This window comes from Conger conger, chromosome 6, assembly GCF_963514075.1.
Source record: "Conger conger chromosome 6, fConCon1.1, whole genome shotgun sequence".
Taxonomy (NCBI): domain Eukaryota; kingdom Metazoa; phylum Chordata; class Actinopteri; order Anguilliformes; family Congridae; genus Conger; species Conger conger.
The window spans coordinates 2629464-2648511 of NC_083765.1; the positions used below are offsets into that span (position 1 = coordinate 2629464).

The 19048-nt window shown below is 42.4% G+C and overlaps 1 protein-coding gene across 6 annotated transcripts; it reads right to left on the reverse strand.

Moving 5' to 3' along the window:
* Positions 1–566: 566 nt before the first annotated feature.
* On the reverse strand, positions 567–17375 carry LOC133130096 (zinc finger protein 773-like). Of its 6 annotated transcripts, XM_061244348.1 has the most exons (10): positions 16630–17375; positions 16270–16424; positions 15380–15482; positions 14576–14697; positions 11030–11168; positions 10337–10458; positions 7850–7952; positions 7292–7392; positions 2140–2242; positions 567–1554 (listed from the first exon to the last, which is right to left on the reverse strand). In XM_061244348.1, the coding sequence occupies exons 1-10, from the start codon at positions 16898–16900 to the stop codon at positions 869–871; spliced, it is 1905 nt and encodes a 634-aa protein (XP_061100332.1). In that variant the 5' UTR covers positions 16901–17375; the 3' UTR covers positions 567–868. The 6 variants fall into 6 exon arrangements, with proteins under 6 accessions (XP_061100332.1, XP_061100327.1, XP_061100330.1 ...); XM_061244346.1 differs by lacking the exons at positions 567–1554; positions 2140–2242 and having other exon boundaries at positions 5998–7392; positions 16630–16870; positions 17129–17375; XM_061244344.1 differs by lacking the exons at positions 567–1554; positions 2140–2242 and having other exon boundaries at positions 5998–7392; positions 16630–16884; positions 17129–17375.
* Between the last annotated feature and the right edge of the window lie 1673 nt (positions 17376–19048).

Genomic DNA, 19048 nt, shown 5'->3' on the forward strand with positions numbered 1-19048 from the left:
TTGATAGCTCACACACTTCATGAAGTCATGGCATGCAAACGATATGCAACCAAATACAAAACTATTTTATTTGACATTATGTTAAATGGTCTCAAACATTGAAATGCGGGGCTATGTATAAAAGTACTGTAATTACTGCATGGTGAATCAAGAATACCCTTTAATAAAAGCTGAGAATCTGTACATTGACCACATATGAATTGTTTGATTACAAACAGAGAAAATAGGCAAGATTTGTCCAAATTTTAGATTGGTACTGTATATATATTATTTTTCATTTAAATATCCTAGCCCTGATTGCTACTGTACCAAAAACAACACAAAAAATACACTATAAAATCTAAATGTATTCAGCCCTAACACATATAAAATGTGTAACTTATTGTAACCATAAAACCTAGCTATTTCTAGCTGGAGTCTTCAATACTGTACTTTTTCAGTTTACATGAAAGAAAAACCATGTAAATATTATTATTCAATTAAAGAAATGCAAAGTGAATGTTTTTGATGTCATTTATTACGAAAAGCCTCTGTTTTAATGAACAGTAGTGAACAAAGATGGAGGCTGAAAGGTTGGAATGAAGCACAGACAAGACCAGTGCTGTCTGAACGACATGAGCACTTTGAGATATTTTGAGTTTCTAACTGAAATTTTGACAAAAATTTGTTGCTGTGATAAATACGTTGTTTATAGCAATTTCATAGGATGTTGATATTGTTCATTCAGAATCTGTCATTTTCATCTGCATTTAATTTTTTTTTTTGTTAGGGTGTGAAAGCTTCAAGCTCAATATCTCAAAATTATGCAGAACGGAGATACAACCTTATAATTCCAAGGTCACAACTTTATTCAATGAAGAAAAAGTGTCTAAGGCGAAATCTTCAGAAGAAATGTTTCGCGTGGCGCAGGTGTCCTGGCACTGTGAACGCGTTGGTGTCGTTTGAGGTGACTGAAGCGTGTGAAATTCTTTCCGCACACGGTGCAGACGAACGGTTTCTCCCCGGTGTGGATGCTCAGGTGGGTCTTCAGGTTGCATGACTGGGTGAACCTCTTGCCGCACTGCGTGCAGCTGTACGGTTTCTCTCCCGTGTGGACTCTCCGGTGAATCTCCAGTTCCTTCGCCCTGGGGAAGCCCTTGCCACAGTACTGACAAATGAATTTTCTCTTTCTATCAGAGACCTTGCGGTAAGAGTGAAATGGACCGGAGACGGGGAAACCGCCGGCGCGGGGATGAAATACGCTGGCAGTGACCTGGTTTCTCTCGTGCACAATCTGGGGGTGTGAGGGAAACCCATCGGCAGCAGTACCAGGTAGAGCTGCCTGTTCCTGCCTTTGGTCTCTGTGACGAATGCGTTGGATATTAGCACAGGCCCCTGGTCTCCACCCGCCATTGAATGCCGAATGTTCCACAGACACCCCTTCGACAGGTACCGAGCCCTTCAGCTCTGCCTCTGCTTCCCCATCAGAGCTTCCTGAAAAGGACACACCACTTCCACATACAGGAAGTGACCTCATCTGCGAGTGAAATGACAGGCGCTCTTCTGGGTCTGTTTCTGTAGAATAAGAGGAACAGGGATTGTCAGTTCAAAACACTCGCACATATACAGGTCAAATAATCAGTGACCTTACAGCTTGAGTCATTTCTGGACTTAAATACTGTATAACTGGCAAAAAAATTAATAAAATGTCTTTGATTTTAGAACTTAAATTGAAGGATGCACGATTGGAATGAAAGGGCATTTTAAATTGTAATCACATTTAAAACATGAATTACCTCAATTTCTCAATTTCCCTTTTCTTCACAATATGAAATAAATTAAATCAATTGTTTAAAAAAAAAAAAAAAAAAAGATTGTATTACTAGATGTTGAAGGCTTTATCATGAACACTTCTATAATCCTATAATCATATTACAAAATTAAAACCGTATATTCAGTTTAGGCTAATCTGTTAAATGTTACTTTAATCCCTGTAAAAATCAACATTATTGTTGGTGATACTCTTGACATAGTGTGCCAATTTTATTATTTTGAAGAATTTAGCAAAAACTGCATTCATTTCAATGTCCCTTCATTCCAAATCCAAAGAATTCCAGCTCTGTTCTAAACCAGCTCCAGGCCAGCCCAATGTGTGCTCACTGTTCTCCCGCTCCGTTGGAAGCTCGGTGTTCCCCAGAACTTCCTCTGCGTTCTCCTCCTTTATATGAAGTGATGTAAGGGATCGTCGCTCCCCGTCTGCAGCCTGCAACAGAGGAACAAGCTGATGAACCCGCGTCCCTTTCTTTTTCCTCAAGTGGAAAATACTGGCTTGTTTTAAGTTACATTTTGTTAGTCAAGTCTTACCCCACTGGCAAGTCAAACTCTCACCTGGTTAAGTTTTATTCATTCATGATGCTGTACATCTGATGTACCAGAAACAAAATGTGCAGTTTAGTAGGAACTTGGATTTTATGCTTTGTAGTACAAAATAATTGGCCTACTTAACTTTCCTACTGAAATCAAATTTACTTCTGAGTCTGCAAAAAAAAAAAAGCCTCAGATTATAGATGAATAAATTGGGGGAGATTTTGATTATGGTTCACTTTTTTGGAAGCATTTCATTATAACTTCCACTGAGCTCCATATGAATCGTAACCTGTTCATTGTAATCAGTGTTCAAGCCACCTCATGGTTGAATACTGTCAGCAGTATATTGATATGAAGAGATATTTTGGGTGGAAAGAATGTTGTGTAAAATGCATATACAGCCACAGTACCCCTGACATTCGGTTCTCTGTATATGGGAAACCCAGAATTTAGTGCTTCATTGCAGAGCCATTAGACCAAGCAGTTCAACAAGAATGGCTCAAGGGAAACATTATCTTAGATGATTTCTCATTAAAACAACAGTAAATGTACGGAAATCAGAGATGATGATGCTTTAACTAGACCAGGGGTCAGCAACCCTGGTCCTGGAGAGCCGCAGGGTGTAATGGTTTTTGTTTTCGCCTTAATACCAGCAACTGATTCAGACCCAAGAAACCAGGTGAGGCGAGTTAACTGTGTAATCCACTGCTTTAATCGATTAATTAAGTGCTGAGTAACAACAAAAGCCAGCACACCCTGCAGCTCTCCAGGACCAGAGTTGCCGACCCCTGAACTAGACAAACTAAATGTTCATGTTTCTCACTTTACGGATGCCAAATTGTATTGCTGGTCCCCATGTTGACATAATAACATTAATCAGTTCAGGAAGACTTCTGACGTTCACATAACATCTGCGCAGTCACTGCGTCAGAGAATACATCTGCGCAGTCAGAAGAGTTCATTTAATGCGCAACTGGTGCTGGTAGACTGCAGGTGGCAGTTGACCAGAAGGGGACGCTGGTGACAAGGCATTTCCATAATCCTACACGTGATCTTAATTCCTGCTGGTCCAACAGAACAGCAGGGTTTATAGTTTATAGGTACTCGGCACTTAATTGCAGGCGATTAGACCGTTAACTCACCTCACATGGTCTGAATTGGTTTAGCCCAATCATTTGCATGATCTGCCATTTTTAGCCTCATTCCGTGACTTGGAACAGTCAGCAGCTGATAAATGTTATTCTTGTCTTGTTGTAGCAATTTATTGTGGTCTAATTTACGACTGAATCGGTCATGGTGCATATGGCGCAAATTAGCTGATTGAGCCAGGCTAACCGTCAGCAAAATCCTGCATACACACCGGCCCTCTACGACTGGAGCGTCCCATCCCTGATTTAAATTAATAATGACGTGCTTACACACTTCTTGGTAAAGTTCGTGTTTTTAGCGTAGCGTAGCCGATGATATCACTTATTTTATTGGGTGTAAAATGTCTCAGGACTCCTGGGATAGCCTTCTAACGTTACCAGAGGCCAGACGGATATGGTTTTAGAGCAAGCAACGAAAAACAGCAATGAACAAGAGACAACCTTAATATTTTTGCCAGATACTTTAATTATTCTGTGACTGGTTAACTGTTCAGTGAACAAGGTAGGGTTTTTAATGCCGTAGCCAATACAATGGAATGTCACCATTTTCCCCAACAACCAGTTAACGAAGAAATACAGCCAGCCAAAACCGCTCATTTGTGATGGATTGGTATCGCTAGCTACCTTAATATCATGCCGTATATATATCGCTAGCTAGACATTGTACGAAGGTTGTAAGATAGCCAGCTACCCTAACTGGTCTAATATCGCCAACTGATCTCAAACCTAGCGATTCGCTTACACATAAATGCAGCCAATTGGCTATCTGCCGCCATTTTGAGAACTCGGCCAATATATTGATTCGATTGGTGTAATTGAGATACCGCCGCCGCCATTTTGTTGATATATAAAATTCAGCTGACACAGTAACCTAGTTTTCGGGAGAATTTCCCCTGAACATTATTTCACGAAACCCGATTACCGAGTTGGCTATATAACTGCACTGAATATTGAATAAAATATGTCCTGGTTTTTATATTTCATATTTATGAGTTAGCTGTTGGAAAAACGTGACTGTAACGTCAGCCGCTTCAGGCTAGTTACCAACACGATTTTTCTATGTCAACAAAATGGCGGCGGTTGACCAGTTCCGGTTTTGTGAATACATGATGCTGAGCTGCTGCGATTAGGTTCTGATGGATTTCAGATTTTCGCTTGTTCATACAGCTTCCCAGTCGCTAGCTAAAGAAATACGAAAAAATAATAATAATATCATCTTTCAAGACATCCATGAATTCATGTTATATTCATGAAGGGTGGGTAGGACAACATTGCCTCTAACCTATAAAGTTGGGAACATACTACCATTCTGAGAAGTTTCATTAGTGTGATATTTGTTTACAAATCTGCATATACCCTCCATGGGGTAGCTTATAATGGGACTCCTGTGATTCTAGGAATATTGTGGATGGGGATTACTAACCACATCTTTCACTCTTTATTGTTCTATTGGAATATCCTATTCCTGTTTTTGTTAACATAATGTTAATGCCTCCAGACATTTTTGTGTCAAGACAAAAACAATAAATCAGTTAAGATGAGGGCATATTTGCCCCAAGCCCTCAATTTCAGAGCCCTGTTGAATGCTCATATTAAAGCGAAAAAACAAAAACCATCATACTCTGTGGCCCACTAGACACAGGACTAAAGATCACTGCCATAGACTGTAACCTTCTTAGTGTAAGGCGAATTAAGGCTAATTCAGTTATGCTTCGGCCTGCGGGACAACACTGGCACAGTCCAATATCCATAACGGACCCTGGGCCCATCTAAACACTGGAACAGAGCCTTAACATAATAGTTCTCAAACTCGGTCCTGAGGGGAACCCCCTGTATGCTGGTATTCATTCCGACCACAATTGAAATTCCTGAATTTTAACGAGCATCATTTCTTAATCACGCTCTTCATGTTTTGAGGGATTATTTACCCTCTTAAACCATATTAAGACTGAAATAAATATTCTAATTGTGAGATTTTGCAAACAATGACATAATGGGTTCAATGTGAATCAATAGGTTCTTAACTGGTGATAGTGTGGACACCGGTCAACTAAAACTAACCATTTGGTAGAAAATGAAAAACTGAGGAAAGATGACCAGCCAAAACTACAGTCTGTTAATAAGATGGAGGAAAACAAATGTAATAATTGAAGCACAGGTGTTCAACCACATTAATTAATCAAGATTTTGGCTGCAACAAAAACCCAGCATACACAGGAGTCCCCCAGGACTGAGTTTGAGAAGCACTGCCATGACAGATCCAGACAGTGAAGCCCATCCACACACTGGAGCAGTACTTTAACAGATACCAGACCACAGGGTCCATCCACACACTGGAGCAGTACTTTAACAGATACCAGACCACAGGGTCCATCCACACACTGGAACAGAGCCTTAATGGATTGTCAACAATTTTTTAGAACACGGCATGTTATCAATCAAATATTGCCATCGTTTCTAAACTGATTCCTAATGTCTCTCATCTGCCAGTTTCTTACATCTCACATTTTGTTTACAAGGACATGATCAAAATAACGGTTGAAGTCAGTTTTTATTTCATATAGCGCCGGAAATAGACATGCTATAAATAACAATCACAATAATACAGATAACCATGCAGGTGATACCTGTCGCTTTCACATGACACATATACACTGAATTGTGCATGTTATGAACTATTATATTTGACCGCTGTGCTGTCATTGACACAGCTTATGCTACCCTGAGAAACACATTTCCGTCGATGTGTTGGGTTTGACAATGGAAGCGCAGATTTGGAAGGTGATTTTGATGAAATTTAATTTAATGTATAAAAACAGAATTAAGCACAAATTCTGCAAAATTCGCACAATACAAACAATCTACAGGTGTGCAACAGGTTCCCACCCCTCAGCAGTCCTAACCGAAGAAACTAATTTTCCACTAAACTCAGGTTAATGGTCTCTCTGCTCATGAGTTCTAAGGTTTTGTATGGAGGCAAACATTCTCCCACAAGATGTACATCTGAATGGTTTCTCTCCCGTGTGAACCCTCAAATGCTTTTTAAGATTACCTGCCTCAGCAAAACACCTCCCACAAATTGTGCACCTGTATGGTTTCTCTCCTGTGTGGACTCTCTGGTGTATTTCTACCTTTTTTGGACGATTGAAAGCCTTGCCACAGTATGTACAAATGAACAGTTTCTCCCTTCTGGCAACTCTGTGTGTACTGATGCCCTTTGCTGGCGATATTTCATCATCGAAGGGCATGTGTGGGTTTATGTCAGATGCCAGGATGTGTGTTGCTTCAGTGCTCTCTCTCACTGACATTTGTGCATATGGGGGACACATGTCAATATTGCCTGGGATGACTTCCATTCTCTCTCTCTCTTCACTGTAATGTCTGTGCTGAGACACAAGATTTCTGGAAATTGTCTCTTCATTCCATGCAGAGTGCATCTCAGCCTCCTCTTCAGACGGTGAATCTATCATTACAGCCTCTGGTTTCCCATCAAGAGGCCCCAATGAAAGATTACTGCCAGCACCTTTCCCTGGGGGAGGAAGTGACTGCAGCCCTGAGTGAATGGACAGGCTCTCAGAGCTGCTTTCTGTAGCATAAGAGCAGGAGGGAACATCAGCCTCTGTTTCACCAGCCCCCTGTGTACAGAAAGTCCTCAGTTGACTAGTTCTCTCACACATTAAGTACTCAGGACAGGAACTGTGGAGTCTTCCTGTGCTCTGCTCACATCCTGTGTGCTGAAGGGTCTTGGCACTCTCTGTCTCTGCCTCTCCCTTAAGAGGAGATTCCAGTCCACTGACCTCCCAAATGCAGTGCCTGGTCTCTCTGTACATCATGGGTGGAGCTTGCGATTCCACAGAGGGAGCCTGTCCCAAATGGTCAGAGCCCGAGTCCACCAATCCTGGAGAGAGGGTGCAGCAAACTGTCACTCAGTACAAGAGACCAACTTCAGCAGTTACAGGTGAATACAGCAACATTTCATACACTTCTGCCCCCAGTGCCTGTGATTTCATACATTTCTGCCCCCAGTGCCTGTGATTTCATACATTTCTGCCCCCAGTGCCTGTGACTTTCTACACTTCTGCCCCCAGGGGCTGACATTTCATACATTTCTGCCCCAGGGGCTGTAAATGTCTTACAGTTTGGAAAACTTTTGGAAATCTCAAATTTGTTATTTTCTACTGACACGCCAATGCAGAAAACAAAAAAGAAATATCAAAGACCAAATTTATATTTAAAAAACCAGAGAGCCTAAGACTTACAGTAGTGCATGTATGCTCTATGTATAAGCAGGTTTATGTCCTGCTTATATGTGTTATATCCTACAACACTCCCAGTGTCCCCCATGCTCTACTTACTCTCCTCCCTGGTGTTTATCTCTCTCTGTGGGCCTCTGTCCTCTTCCACTCTCTCCTCCTTTATAAGAACAGAGTCAGTCCTTCCCTCCTCCAAGTCTGCACACTGTAACAGAGGAATGAGGCCCAGATAATGGGTGCATATCCAGCTTCATCCACTGTCAGACACAGAGCATCAGCACTTGTCACTTTGGTTTGGTTTTGCTTTTGCTACTTTGTATTTCAGTAAGAGATCGGAAAAAGTCAGAACATTAACCCACACACCAGACATAGGGGTCAGTTCCATAATATACACTCCAGAGTCAGTTCAGTCTCATTTCAGTTAAACCAGTTGAGTTGAAATTCAGTTCATGGAATTCTCAAATGCTCTCATGATCCAAGATGCCTTTGCAATTAATAAATAGAACAGCATTTAATTTCCTGAATTGACAGAATTAGACCTTTTTTTCTTTTTTTTAAAAAACTCAGCAATACAACCCAATGCAATCACGTATATTCACGCAAGAGTTTTTCAACAGAAGCGTATTCTTTTTCTATCAGCGGAAGTTCTTTGTAACGGGAATGTCCGCAGTCCTGCGATGTCATACAGTTTAAGAAAAGCACAGTGATGTTATTTGTGCGGTCTAATCAAAGCACTGCTACAGTGTGTGACAGAGTGGCCCGGTCTGGGCCTTTGCTTATTCCTACCCGGCACGTAACGGCACAGCTGACAAGAATGACCCTCACCCACACCATTCTCCTCCATCTCCCTTCATACCTACACATTCACACTAACCTCTGACCCCCCTCCCCCCCCTTATGAAGAAACCAGGGAGAGCAAAGTCTGTCAGACGAACAACGCCGGGTGCAACTGTAGCAAATGCCACCTACTGGAATGTTTGTGCAGAAAACTATTTCCATGGTGATCAGCAGCCATATTGGTGCCGTTCCACTACATCGGTCAGAGGCAAACACTCGGCCATAATGCAACTGCTCTACAACGCTCTCCACGCAGGTGACACCCAGTTCTGTTCTGTATTCTGACTGCAACCTCACACCATATCTTAACCACTCATTTGTATGTGCAAATGTTGGCAGAGTATGTGGGAAATAACGGAAGACTTGCGACCAAGATGCAGCAGAAGCCACGCAAGTGAGTAAAACCACCGTACATGACGACTGCACCACTAACATGACCCCCGTGCTCATACAAAGCCTATGATTGGTGTTTTTTTGTATAATTATTTTTAGATATTCGCCTGGTTATATGTGATTTTCTTCCTTTGATGCAGAGATCAGAAATGTTGGAAATAAACCACAGGCATACTTTTCCCCCCCCCAAGCAAATAAATAGAAAATACATTTTAATCTTTATTACAAAAATCCAGTGCTGCAAAGCTTAAACAAAATTGAACACAGCTATCGTATCGTTAGTTTAAATGTATAGAGAAGGATTAAAACTCCCACTCATTGTACGACACAAGCAGGTCTGTGCCAAGTCTTTCTTGTTTTTGAGTGGAATCTTGGCCTTGTGATGACAACTCTATAAACTGAATTTGGGGGGTGTGTGTGCTGAATTTCCTCAAATGTTTAATGTTGTTCTGGAAGGACATCAGCAACAGGGTGACCTCAACAGCTTCCTGAATAGAGTCCATCTAAGAAACCTCAGTTCACCAATAGGAAGGCGGTGATGTCACATGTGCCCTCTCAGCCAATCGTGCAAGATGGGTCACCATCACAGATGCGTTCACTTCGGTTAGGTATACACCACGGCAAAATCCACCGCCTGCCTTCTCAACTCAGTTCTCGGTGTAGGCGTCTCTGATGCCTCTTGAGGTTACTCGGATGGGAGAAAGTGTCTCCGCAGGTCTTACAGCTAAACGGTTTCTCTCCTGTGTGAACGTTCTGGTGCGCTTTCAGATTGCCAAACTGAGTAAAGCGCTTCCCGCACTGAGGGCAACTGTACGGCTTCTCTCCCGTGTGGATTCTGTAGTGAGCCTTGAGATTCGTTGGACCACCAAAACATTTCCCGCAGAACTTGCAAACGTTTAGTTTCTTCCTAGCGCCGTATGTGTAAGTCTTTCTGAAAGACGTCAGGGCGTGTGGCGGACTCCTACGAGTTACACTACGAAGCTCCTCGCACCACCCTTCTTCTCCGCTGACGCTGCAATGGCTCCGAGCTACGCCTAGCGTGACCCTCTCACTGAAAGCCCAATGGGCCTCGGAAACCCCTTCTACAGGCACAGAGTCCTTTAACACAACCTCTGCTTTCACATCCGAATGTCCCGAAGAGGACACACCGCTTCCAGAGCAACGCAGATCCTCCGTCTCTGCGACAGCGCCCCCTTGTGTACAGTAGGACCCGAGTTGGCCTGGTCTCTCAAACATGACAAACTCAGAGTCCAGACTGTTGAGTCCTCCTGCCCTGTGTTCAGCTCCTCTGTGTTGGAGAGTCTTGGTAACACTACTATTCTCTGGCTCTGTTTTGAGGACGGTGTCCGGTCCACTGACCTCCCAAAGGCTGCCCGGGGGGCCGTGTTGCTCGACCAGCTCCTCCAGGGTGGGGGCAGGTGCCGTCTGCGGGTTCAGGGCGGGGGCTCTTCCCCCAACAGCCACACCCCTCTCCACAGCTCCTGGAAGCGAAAGAGAGGCTGAAAATAAATATCCTGAAAGATAACGGCGATTATAGCGACCAACCAGAGGCTTAGCATCATCACCGCGAACATACTGCCACACTGCGGCAGAAATGCCGGCATTCCCAGGGTTTGAACAACCACAACAACAACAAAATAATCCTGCATGTCAGATCCTGTCTGGACCTGAGATGTGAGACATGTAAAAGGTTGGGATATTAATAAGAATTAAACACAGCAATTGAATTGGAAGTGTTATTAGACCAATACATTTGTACGCCTATGTCCATTAATGGGTAACATTTGTAAACTTATAAATGTCCGGGACTGTTGGGCGACTGATCTGGTTATGACAGCCTTCTCATTCTAACGCTGGATGTTTTTTCTTTATTTTCTTTCATCGATGTAGAATCCATGTCGCTGGATATTTACGGAAACAGTTCAGGTCAAGCGCTGAAGTGCAACGGCAGTGCCACACTTGGGGCTCAAACTCGCAACCCCTCAGTGACAAGCTCAGTTTTCTAAGTGCTAAGCAATGCGGGTGGATTCAGTCCACGAAGGGTTTACGCACCGGAAGGTCTTCCTTTGGAGAAGGCACTTTGCTCTGTGTGGCTCGGCTCTCCCTGCGCGTTTCTCTTCTGAAGGCTCGTTCCCGGTCTCTCCTCCTTTATCAGGACCAGTTCGGCGTTTCCGTCCTCCGAGTCGGCGCCCTGCAACAGGAACGGGGTGGTCAGTCCAGCCGCATGCTTCAGACACAAACTGCACGACAGGCCTTCATCAGGAACTCAATCACGCAAAAATAAAACACTGGCATAACTCAATACAATACAATGTTACTGAAGAGACAGTCAACAGAATCCTAAATATGTTTTGGGGATGGGGGCCATGAGCTACGCCTTCCCAGGAAATGACATGACACTGCCGCAGTTCATCACATAATCTGGACCAAATAGTCCCTCGTCAAACTAGGGGGCAGAATTTGGTGGGTAAAACAAACTATCCTTAAACAAATATGTTTGAAAAGTGTCTTTCATTTGCCAATTCCCAGTTTTATGACAGACATTATTCAAGTTGTATATATAAGCAAAAAAGGACCAAATAACTAAACCACTCATTTTGCGAAGCATGGCGTACTGATAGCACATACGTTTATATTGATAGCATACAGTACGTGTTTATATTGATAGCATACAGTACGTGTTCATATTGATAGCATACAGTACGTGTTTATATTGATTGCATACATTCTAAACGCCGTCATACCATTAGCCTCCCAGGAGGAAATGTCAAGAGGGTTCAGGAAAAATTAAGTAAAATGATAAAATTAGCCCTGGTCAGCTAATGGTCAGTTATACAATTAATATTTCCATAATATTTGGACAGTACTGACACCTGAAAGCGCATATAATGCATACAACTATGAAACTGCCATGGTGATAGTTAATTTGTAGTGTGTGGAAAACTTTGTGTAAAGTGATCACTAAGATGATTCATTAGCAGAGTGCTCTTTACAGTGACTGTACATTTGGAGTATGGTGACTATAGATTTCCTTAGTACAGTGACAGTTGATTTAAGACTGAACAGCACTCAGTACAGTGACTGTAGAGGCGCTGTACAGATATTCGTAAATGAAGCAGCTCAAGTCTGGTACAAACAAATGTTCTATCCATTTGAGGTAAAACTGTTTTATTACAATTTCAATACAATTTATGCACAACATCCATCCATACAGGAAATTATCTTTTCAAACGAAAGATCCTCTTGATTTGGCAAACACATCGTCTGTAAACCAGTACATAAAAAAAACTTTTAGTGTTCTGTCCAAGTTTGTTTGTTGTTTTTCTAAAGTAATATGAACTTTTTTTTTTTTTTTTTTTTTTTTTTTTTTTTAACGTACAGAAGATAGCAAAATCCCAGAATCCCCATTATAAAAATGCCATGCAAGGGGATGGGCTAGGGCCCAAAGAACAGCGTTTAGACCGACTGCAACATGATGCATCAGTGCCAAATGAGAACAAAACTGCTCGGTTTCTTAACTCGGCAGTTTTGCACCAAAATTTGGGTACGTCACACTCAGTCAAACGGATGTCATTCTGTGGATCCACTGCAGATGCAGCATCATAGATGGCTTTGAAAATGCCTCGATTGCATTTCTAGCCATCTGCAGATGCAGATAACCGTGTTTCAGATACGCACACCATCCTTCCCATTTGTATGTCACCACAATGAAGAAGAAAATATCTTCATAGCTAAACACTGATTGGCTTGAGACTAAAAAATGCTATAATACACATTTGTAACAATACATAGAAGTGAATGAAACTACATCTCATTTTCAAGGTTCTAATATAAGTTATGAAGTGTTTTTTTAATGCGGTTAATTTTTTTCAAAAGACAAGTACATTTCTTAGTGTTGAATAGAGAGTAAATGATTTCAGTTGATATCCGACGCACACAAAAGACTATGTCGTCTAAAGGCTACGTTTACCCCACGGGTCTTGATGTCCAGTTCCGATTTTTTGCCTAAATTAGATTTTTTTTGACCGTCTGTGTACTACCATCTACTTTCAAAAAATGACACACAATCAAAAGTGTGTGTTAACCATCGGGAACTGGACTGGAGACGGCTCCATTTACCGGTCCCATGGATTCCTATGCGAGCAGCTTCTTCTCCAGGGATCAAAAGAAAATTATCCCTGGAGAGTAATTAGTTTAGTGTGAAGAAATGTTTTTCTTTAAAAGCACTGTCAGAAATAGTAAACTTGGGTAAAGTCTGGCCTTGAATGGACTGGGGGAAATTAGCTTTTTGGCAGCAGAGGCTTAATAATCTGCAGTACCTCCAGTAACCACTGGGGTGTGGGCTTCTAGGGGCATGTCGATCCCGGCCCTGGTCATCTGGGTTGTGCTGGTTACGTTACTCAAAAGCCAAGAATATTGCATTTTAAATGACATGCCGATTGCAATGGTGGGGAAATGTAGGCGAGTCAGTGGCAGATACCAGCTTTGCATCAAATTCATTTCCACATACGAATGTGACCCAATATAATTTTCAGATTCTGGTTTAAACATTTGTAGTACATATCTGATCTGTGCCACACGCGAGCACAAACTCAGAATTGGGTTGTGTTTACCAGGCGGCGTGAACGTAGCCTGAAGATGTTCAAGTGACGCAAGCACGCACGACGGATTCACTCAAGACGCGCCCAACCCATCCCTGAAGTACGAAACTCATCTTCCACTGCACACAGCTGTGTGGTTTCTCTGCTGGTGTGTTTTAAGGTTTCGTATCCAGGCAAACCTCTTTCCACAGAGTGTGCAGCTGAAGGGTTTCTCTCCGGTGTGGACCCTCTGGTGTTTTTTAAGATTACCCGATTCAGCAAACCACTTCCCACAAAGTGTGCATCTAAACGGTTTCTCTCCCGTGTGGACTCTCTGGTGTATTTCTACCTTTTTTGGACGATTGAAAGCCTTGCCACAGTATGTACAAATGAACAGTTTCTCCCTTCTGCCAACTCTGTGTGTACTGATGCCCTTTGCTGGCGATATTTCATCATCGAAGGGCATGTGTGGGTTTATGTCAGATGCCAGGATGTGTGTTGCTTCAGTGCTCTCTCTCACTGACATTTGTGCATATGGGGGACACATGTCAATATTGCCCGGGATTATTTCCATTCTCTCTTTCTCTTCACTGTAATGTCTGTGCTGAGATACAAGATTTTCTGAAATTGTTTCTCTATTCCATGCAGAGTGCATCTCAGCCTGTACTTCACACGGTGCAGAGTCTATCATTACAGCCTCTGGTTTCACATCAAGAGGCCCCAATGACAGATTACTGCCAGCACCTTTCCCTGGGGGAGGAAGTGACTGCAGCCCTGAGTGAATGGACAGGCTCTCAGAGCTGCTTTCTGTAGCATAAGAGCAGGAGGGAACATCAGCCTCTGTTTCACCAGCCCCCTGTGTACAGAAAGTCCTCAGTTGACTAGTTCTCTCACACGTTAAGTACTCAGGACAGGAACTGTGGAGTCTTCCTGTGCTCTGCTCACATCCTGTGTGCTGAAGGGTCTTGGCACTCTCTGTCTCTGGCTCTGTTTTAAGTGCAGATTCCAGTCCACTGACCTCCCAAACACCGCGTCTGGTCCTGTGCTGCTCAGTGAGCTCCTCTGTGTGATTCGCTGCTTTATTCTGCGTTTCCTGAACGGGACGCTTTTCCCTGCTGCCTGCCCTCCACTCCACAGCTCCTGGAAGAAAATGAGAAGTAATGTTTATTACACTCACATTGGTCTTTTGAATTCGTCATTTCCTAATGATGCACAATTGAAAAACGAATTAAGTAATCCTACAAAAATTGATTTACGATGTGTACACAAAATAATATTGAAAAACTGATGAATATTCAGTTTTGTAAACGGTAAATGGTTGGCATTTATATAGCGCCTTTATCCAAAGCGCTGTACAATTGATGCTTCTCATTCACCCATTCATACACACATTCACACACCAACGGCGATTGGCTGCCATGCAAGGTACCAACCAGCTCGTCAGGAGCATTTAGGGCAGTGTTTCCCAACTCCAGTCCTCGGGACCCACATGCCAGAAGGTTTTTGTTGTAACCAGTAACTCACACACCTGATTTAATGATTGAACCAATTAAACCACAAAAATGCCCTTGATTAGTTAAGTTCAGGTGTCAGGTTCAGTAGCTCAGGTGTGTGAGCTACTGGTTACAACAAAAACCTTCTGGCAAGTGGGTCCCGAGGACTGGAGTTGGGAAACACTGATTTAGGGGTTAGGTGTCTTGGCTCAGGGACACTTTGACACAGCCCGGGCGGGGGATCGAACTGGCAACACTCCGACTGCCAGACGACTGCTCTTACTGCCTGAGCAATGTCGCAACACAACAGGAGTTCTGCCTCTACTTACTCTCCTTCCCAGTGTTCATCTCTCTCTGTGGGTCTCTATCCCCTTCTGGTCTCTCTTCCTTTATAAGAACAGAGTCAGTCCTTCCCTCCTCCATGTCTGCACACTGTAAAAGAGGAACAGTGTGATCAATCAGACTTGACACCAGTTCTCAAAATTTGAAAGATGTATGTTTTTTGGAAAAGAATACATAGAAATGAGTCGGGCTCAAAACCTCTCAATCGGTGTAAATGCATTGCAACCGACTTGACCACAACTGACACCGTAACGTGATCGGTTTTGGGCAAGGTAGCCACTGTGTACTCTTGCGCTGTACCTTGAGGAGAATTACACCTCTGGGAAGCGCATTAGAAATGTCAAGTAGCCGTATTTTATTCATTCCTTTAAAATCGGGTGAGAGGGTAGGATGCTCAATCCGGTGTTCAACCCATCCAAAAAAACAAGACAGTTGCTGTTCAGACTTATTGAGCCGTTACTTGAATGCTTCCATTAATCTAATGTTACATCTGCTAGTTTAAATGACGGAATTTTGTTTATATTCATCCCCGTCTCTCAAATTCAGAGTGCCCAAAGTACCCGTTTTATAATTAATCTAACTATTCCAAACAAGACCTGACGTTTCCATCCACGTATGAATGCACATGACCAGCTGACACAACATAAGTGATGCCAGCCTATGACAAATACAGAAAAACACACAGGTACTGAGAGCGGCAGCATGTCCACTTTGTAGCCTAGTACACAAGGACACTCGTAATACATGTTTATGTTGCATTAAGGACATATTTTCCACAACGAATGACGCCTTACTTTAAAGATGGGATTGACATAGCCAGCTAAATAATATTGTCAATAATTATTTACAGCTGAATTTATTTCTGTGTTTACGTTACCATGTCGGTGCTGTAATTAGTTGCATTGACCTCGTCTCTCTGGACGACAGGCGGCTCTGGTGTGTGGTCTTCATCCACAACCGTAATCTCCCCATCTCTCCTCTGTGTGGCCGAAGGCCCTGCAAAGATCCCCGTTTCACCAGGAAAATGGCTGTCTGGAACATAATTGGCAACTTAAAAGGCGATCACGTTCAGGATTTCAGGGCTTTGACTAAAATCAGGAATGTTGCTAGTTAGCTAAACCGATTAGCATCGGTCGGTAAACTGAAAAGTTACTGCTACACGTTTTAAAGACGTAGAACATGACCAAACAATGATTAAATTGGCCCAAACAATACATTAACGTTTTGCAGTCGTTACCGGTGACTCTTCTTCTGGTTTTTTCGCAACTCTGAACTCCAAAGGGGCGAAAATTTACAGAGTTCTTCTCTGTATACCCTCGGGCGATCCGCAGCTCCAGCATCTGCAATTTCCTCTTTAAAGCTTTGTTCTCTTTCTGGCTTTGTGACATTTCCAAGCGTAAAACCGCATATCCATCGTCTACAACTTTGCAGATCTCCGCCACGGCCGCGTTCGCCAGCACCTCCATGATGGAAGCGATCTGTGTGTGAAACGCTACACAATTCGACATTGCAGCAATTATCTTGCAATCGACTACAGACACCCGACGATTTCACTCCCTGGATGAAGATATTATCCGAGGGAGGTGCAGAATATTCGCTTCACAATATCTGGAATGGCACATTTACCGAACATTAAAACGAGTTATTAGGTAGCTGTGTTTCTCGAGTTTGCTTTTTATTTCCGCACAGCTGGGAACAACGGCAGAGATACTAGTAAAACGAGATTGTAATCCCACCTTAATTATTTTAACAAAACATCGTCACGTGGCTCTCCAAGATGGCGTCAGGCAGTTTCGTGAGAGCCAAAGGCCGTATCCTTAGTATATGTGCTGATATTATTTTGCTTTTTGATTACGGCTATGTGCATATTTTTCGCTTACATTTTCTAGTTGAACTGAGATTTCATACTTCCTATAACGTTACTGCTTCGCCACGCAGACACCCTCTATGTGACGCCATTTTATGCGAGATTTGACTCTCTTAAAAACCGTTTTTCTTCTTTTGGTTTATTTTACCGCTGCATTTGTACAGCACAGGGTGCATTACCGCCACCCACTGATGTGGAGTGTGGATGGAGGAGACACAGATCATACGGAATTCATTTTAAAAAATATATGAATCAGTCGTATTGTGAAATAAATTACATACTTCCATCTCATGTAGATCAGAATTATATTAACATTAAGTTCTTTCCATATCCCTTGTAAACTCATCGTCTAGCCTTCTGGGGTGACATGAAATAGAACCTTCTATAATCAGATTTATGTTTCTTTATGCTAAAGTATTTTTGAATCCTGAGTGACCAAGTCTTAATTTAGAAATAACATTCTCCTCCTCGGTTGCCCCTCCAGATCATTACTCCGCCCCAGTGGATTAATGGAGAATAAGTGTTGCCCTGGGCACACTACCATCTCTTTTCAATTCAAGTTTTGATTTACCCTGATCAGCCACCTCTGCCCCTCTTACATCCAACAGTCAGACTTTTGATTCCCTAGCATATTCTTGTCCCCTTTCAGCCTTGTAAGATATACCTTTGTCATGGTGACAGTTTGGCACGATTTAAGATGTAATTCATGGTGTCTCTTCTCGTGGTGAGGCAGTTTCACAACTTACAAATCTTTTCTTTACTTACCGACAACTGCCCCTTTTCCCCTTTAATCAATTTATTTAATCAGGGAAGGCCCATAGAGAATGTGTTTCAACAGTTAAGCACCTGGAGCAAGTAAGGGCCTTGCTAAAGGGACCAAAAGCAGAGTTCTTCCTTTTTTTCTTCTTCTTCTTCTTCTTCTTCTTCTTCTTCTTCTTTTCCATGGTTTTTACCATCAGACCTTTTCAAACCAGTGTAAGCAAGTTCCGTTGCTGCCACTCTCTGGCATTCTCTGGCCAGGCACATCTCTGCTGCTGCTTCTCAGCACTCCACACTATGACCTGAGTGCCGTAGTCACCGTGTCAGTGACTTGACGTGTACTGACTGACCACAAGGTGTTTGCTACATGCTGTAATGGTGACACTTGCGCATAATTATTTGACTATTCATAGTGTTCTAGTTGCCAAAACTGTGGTATTGCTACCTCTTGGTCAGTTTATCTGATTATTCTACAAGGGCTCCAATTTTTATCGATGTGATCACTCAAGCACTTGGAACCGTACTTCCCTCTGGGGTTTTCAACACATTATTCCCAGTTTATCGCTCTGGATAAGAGCGTCTGCCAAATGACTGTAATGTAATGTAATGTAATGTAATGTAATGCAATGCATTGGACAATTACAGCATTGAGCTTCGCAAGCTTATAAGCATTTCAAGAGCTGAACTCAGTCAATGATTCAGGATATTAATGGATGCATGTAATAGATACATCTCAGTCTTTCAAACAAATAAACTGACAACTCACTGGATATTACTAATAATCCATATACATTTTAGCTGTTCAAATATGCATTTTTAAGTTTAGCTTTGAAATAACACACCGTTACCGACAGTATGGAAACTATACATTAGACTTTGATTATTATAGATATGTATTAAATCATTCCAAAGTATAACAGTACATAAACATGGATTAATAAATGTATAGATATAATTCAGATATTCATACAAATCTTTTTGTAGTGTAATCAACACTTAACCCTCTCCACTTTGACCCCCCCCCCCCACA

Coding starts and splice junctions, on each gene's coding strand:
- LOC133130096 (XM_061244342.1), bottom strand. CDS start 16,900: ATGTCGAATTGTGTAGCGTTTCACACACAGATCGCTTCCATCATGGAG. Junction 10,459..11,029: donor CTCCAAAGGAAGACCTTCCG/GTGCGTAAACCC, acceptor TTTCGCTTCCAG/GAGCTGTGGAGAGGGGTGTG. Junction 7,393..7,849: donor GATAAACACCAGGGAGGAGA/GTAAGTAGAGCA, acceptor CCCTCTCTCCAG/GATTGGTGGACTCGGGCTCT.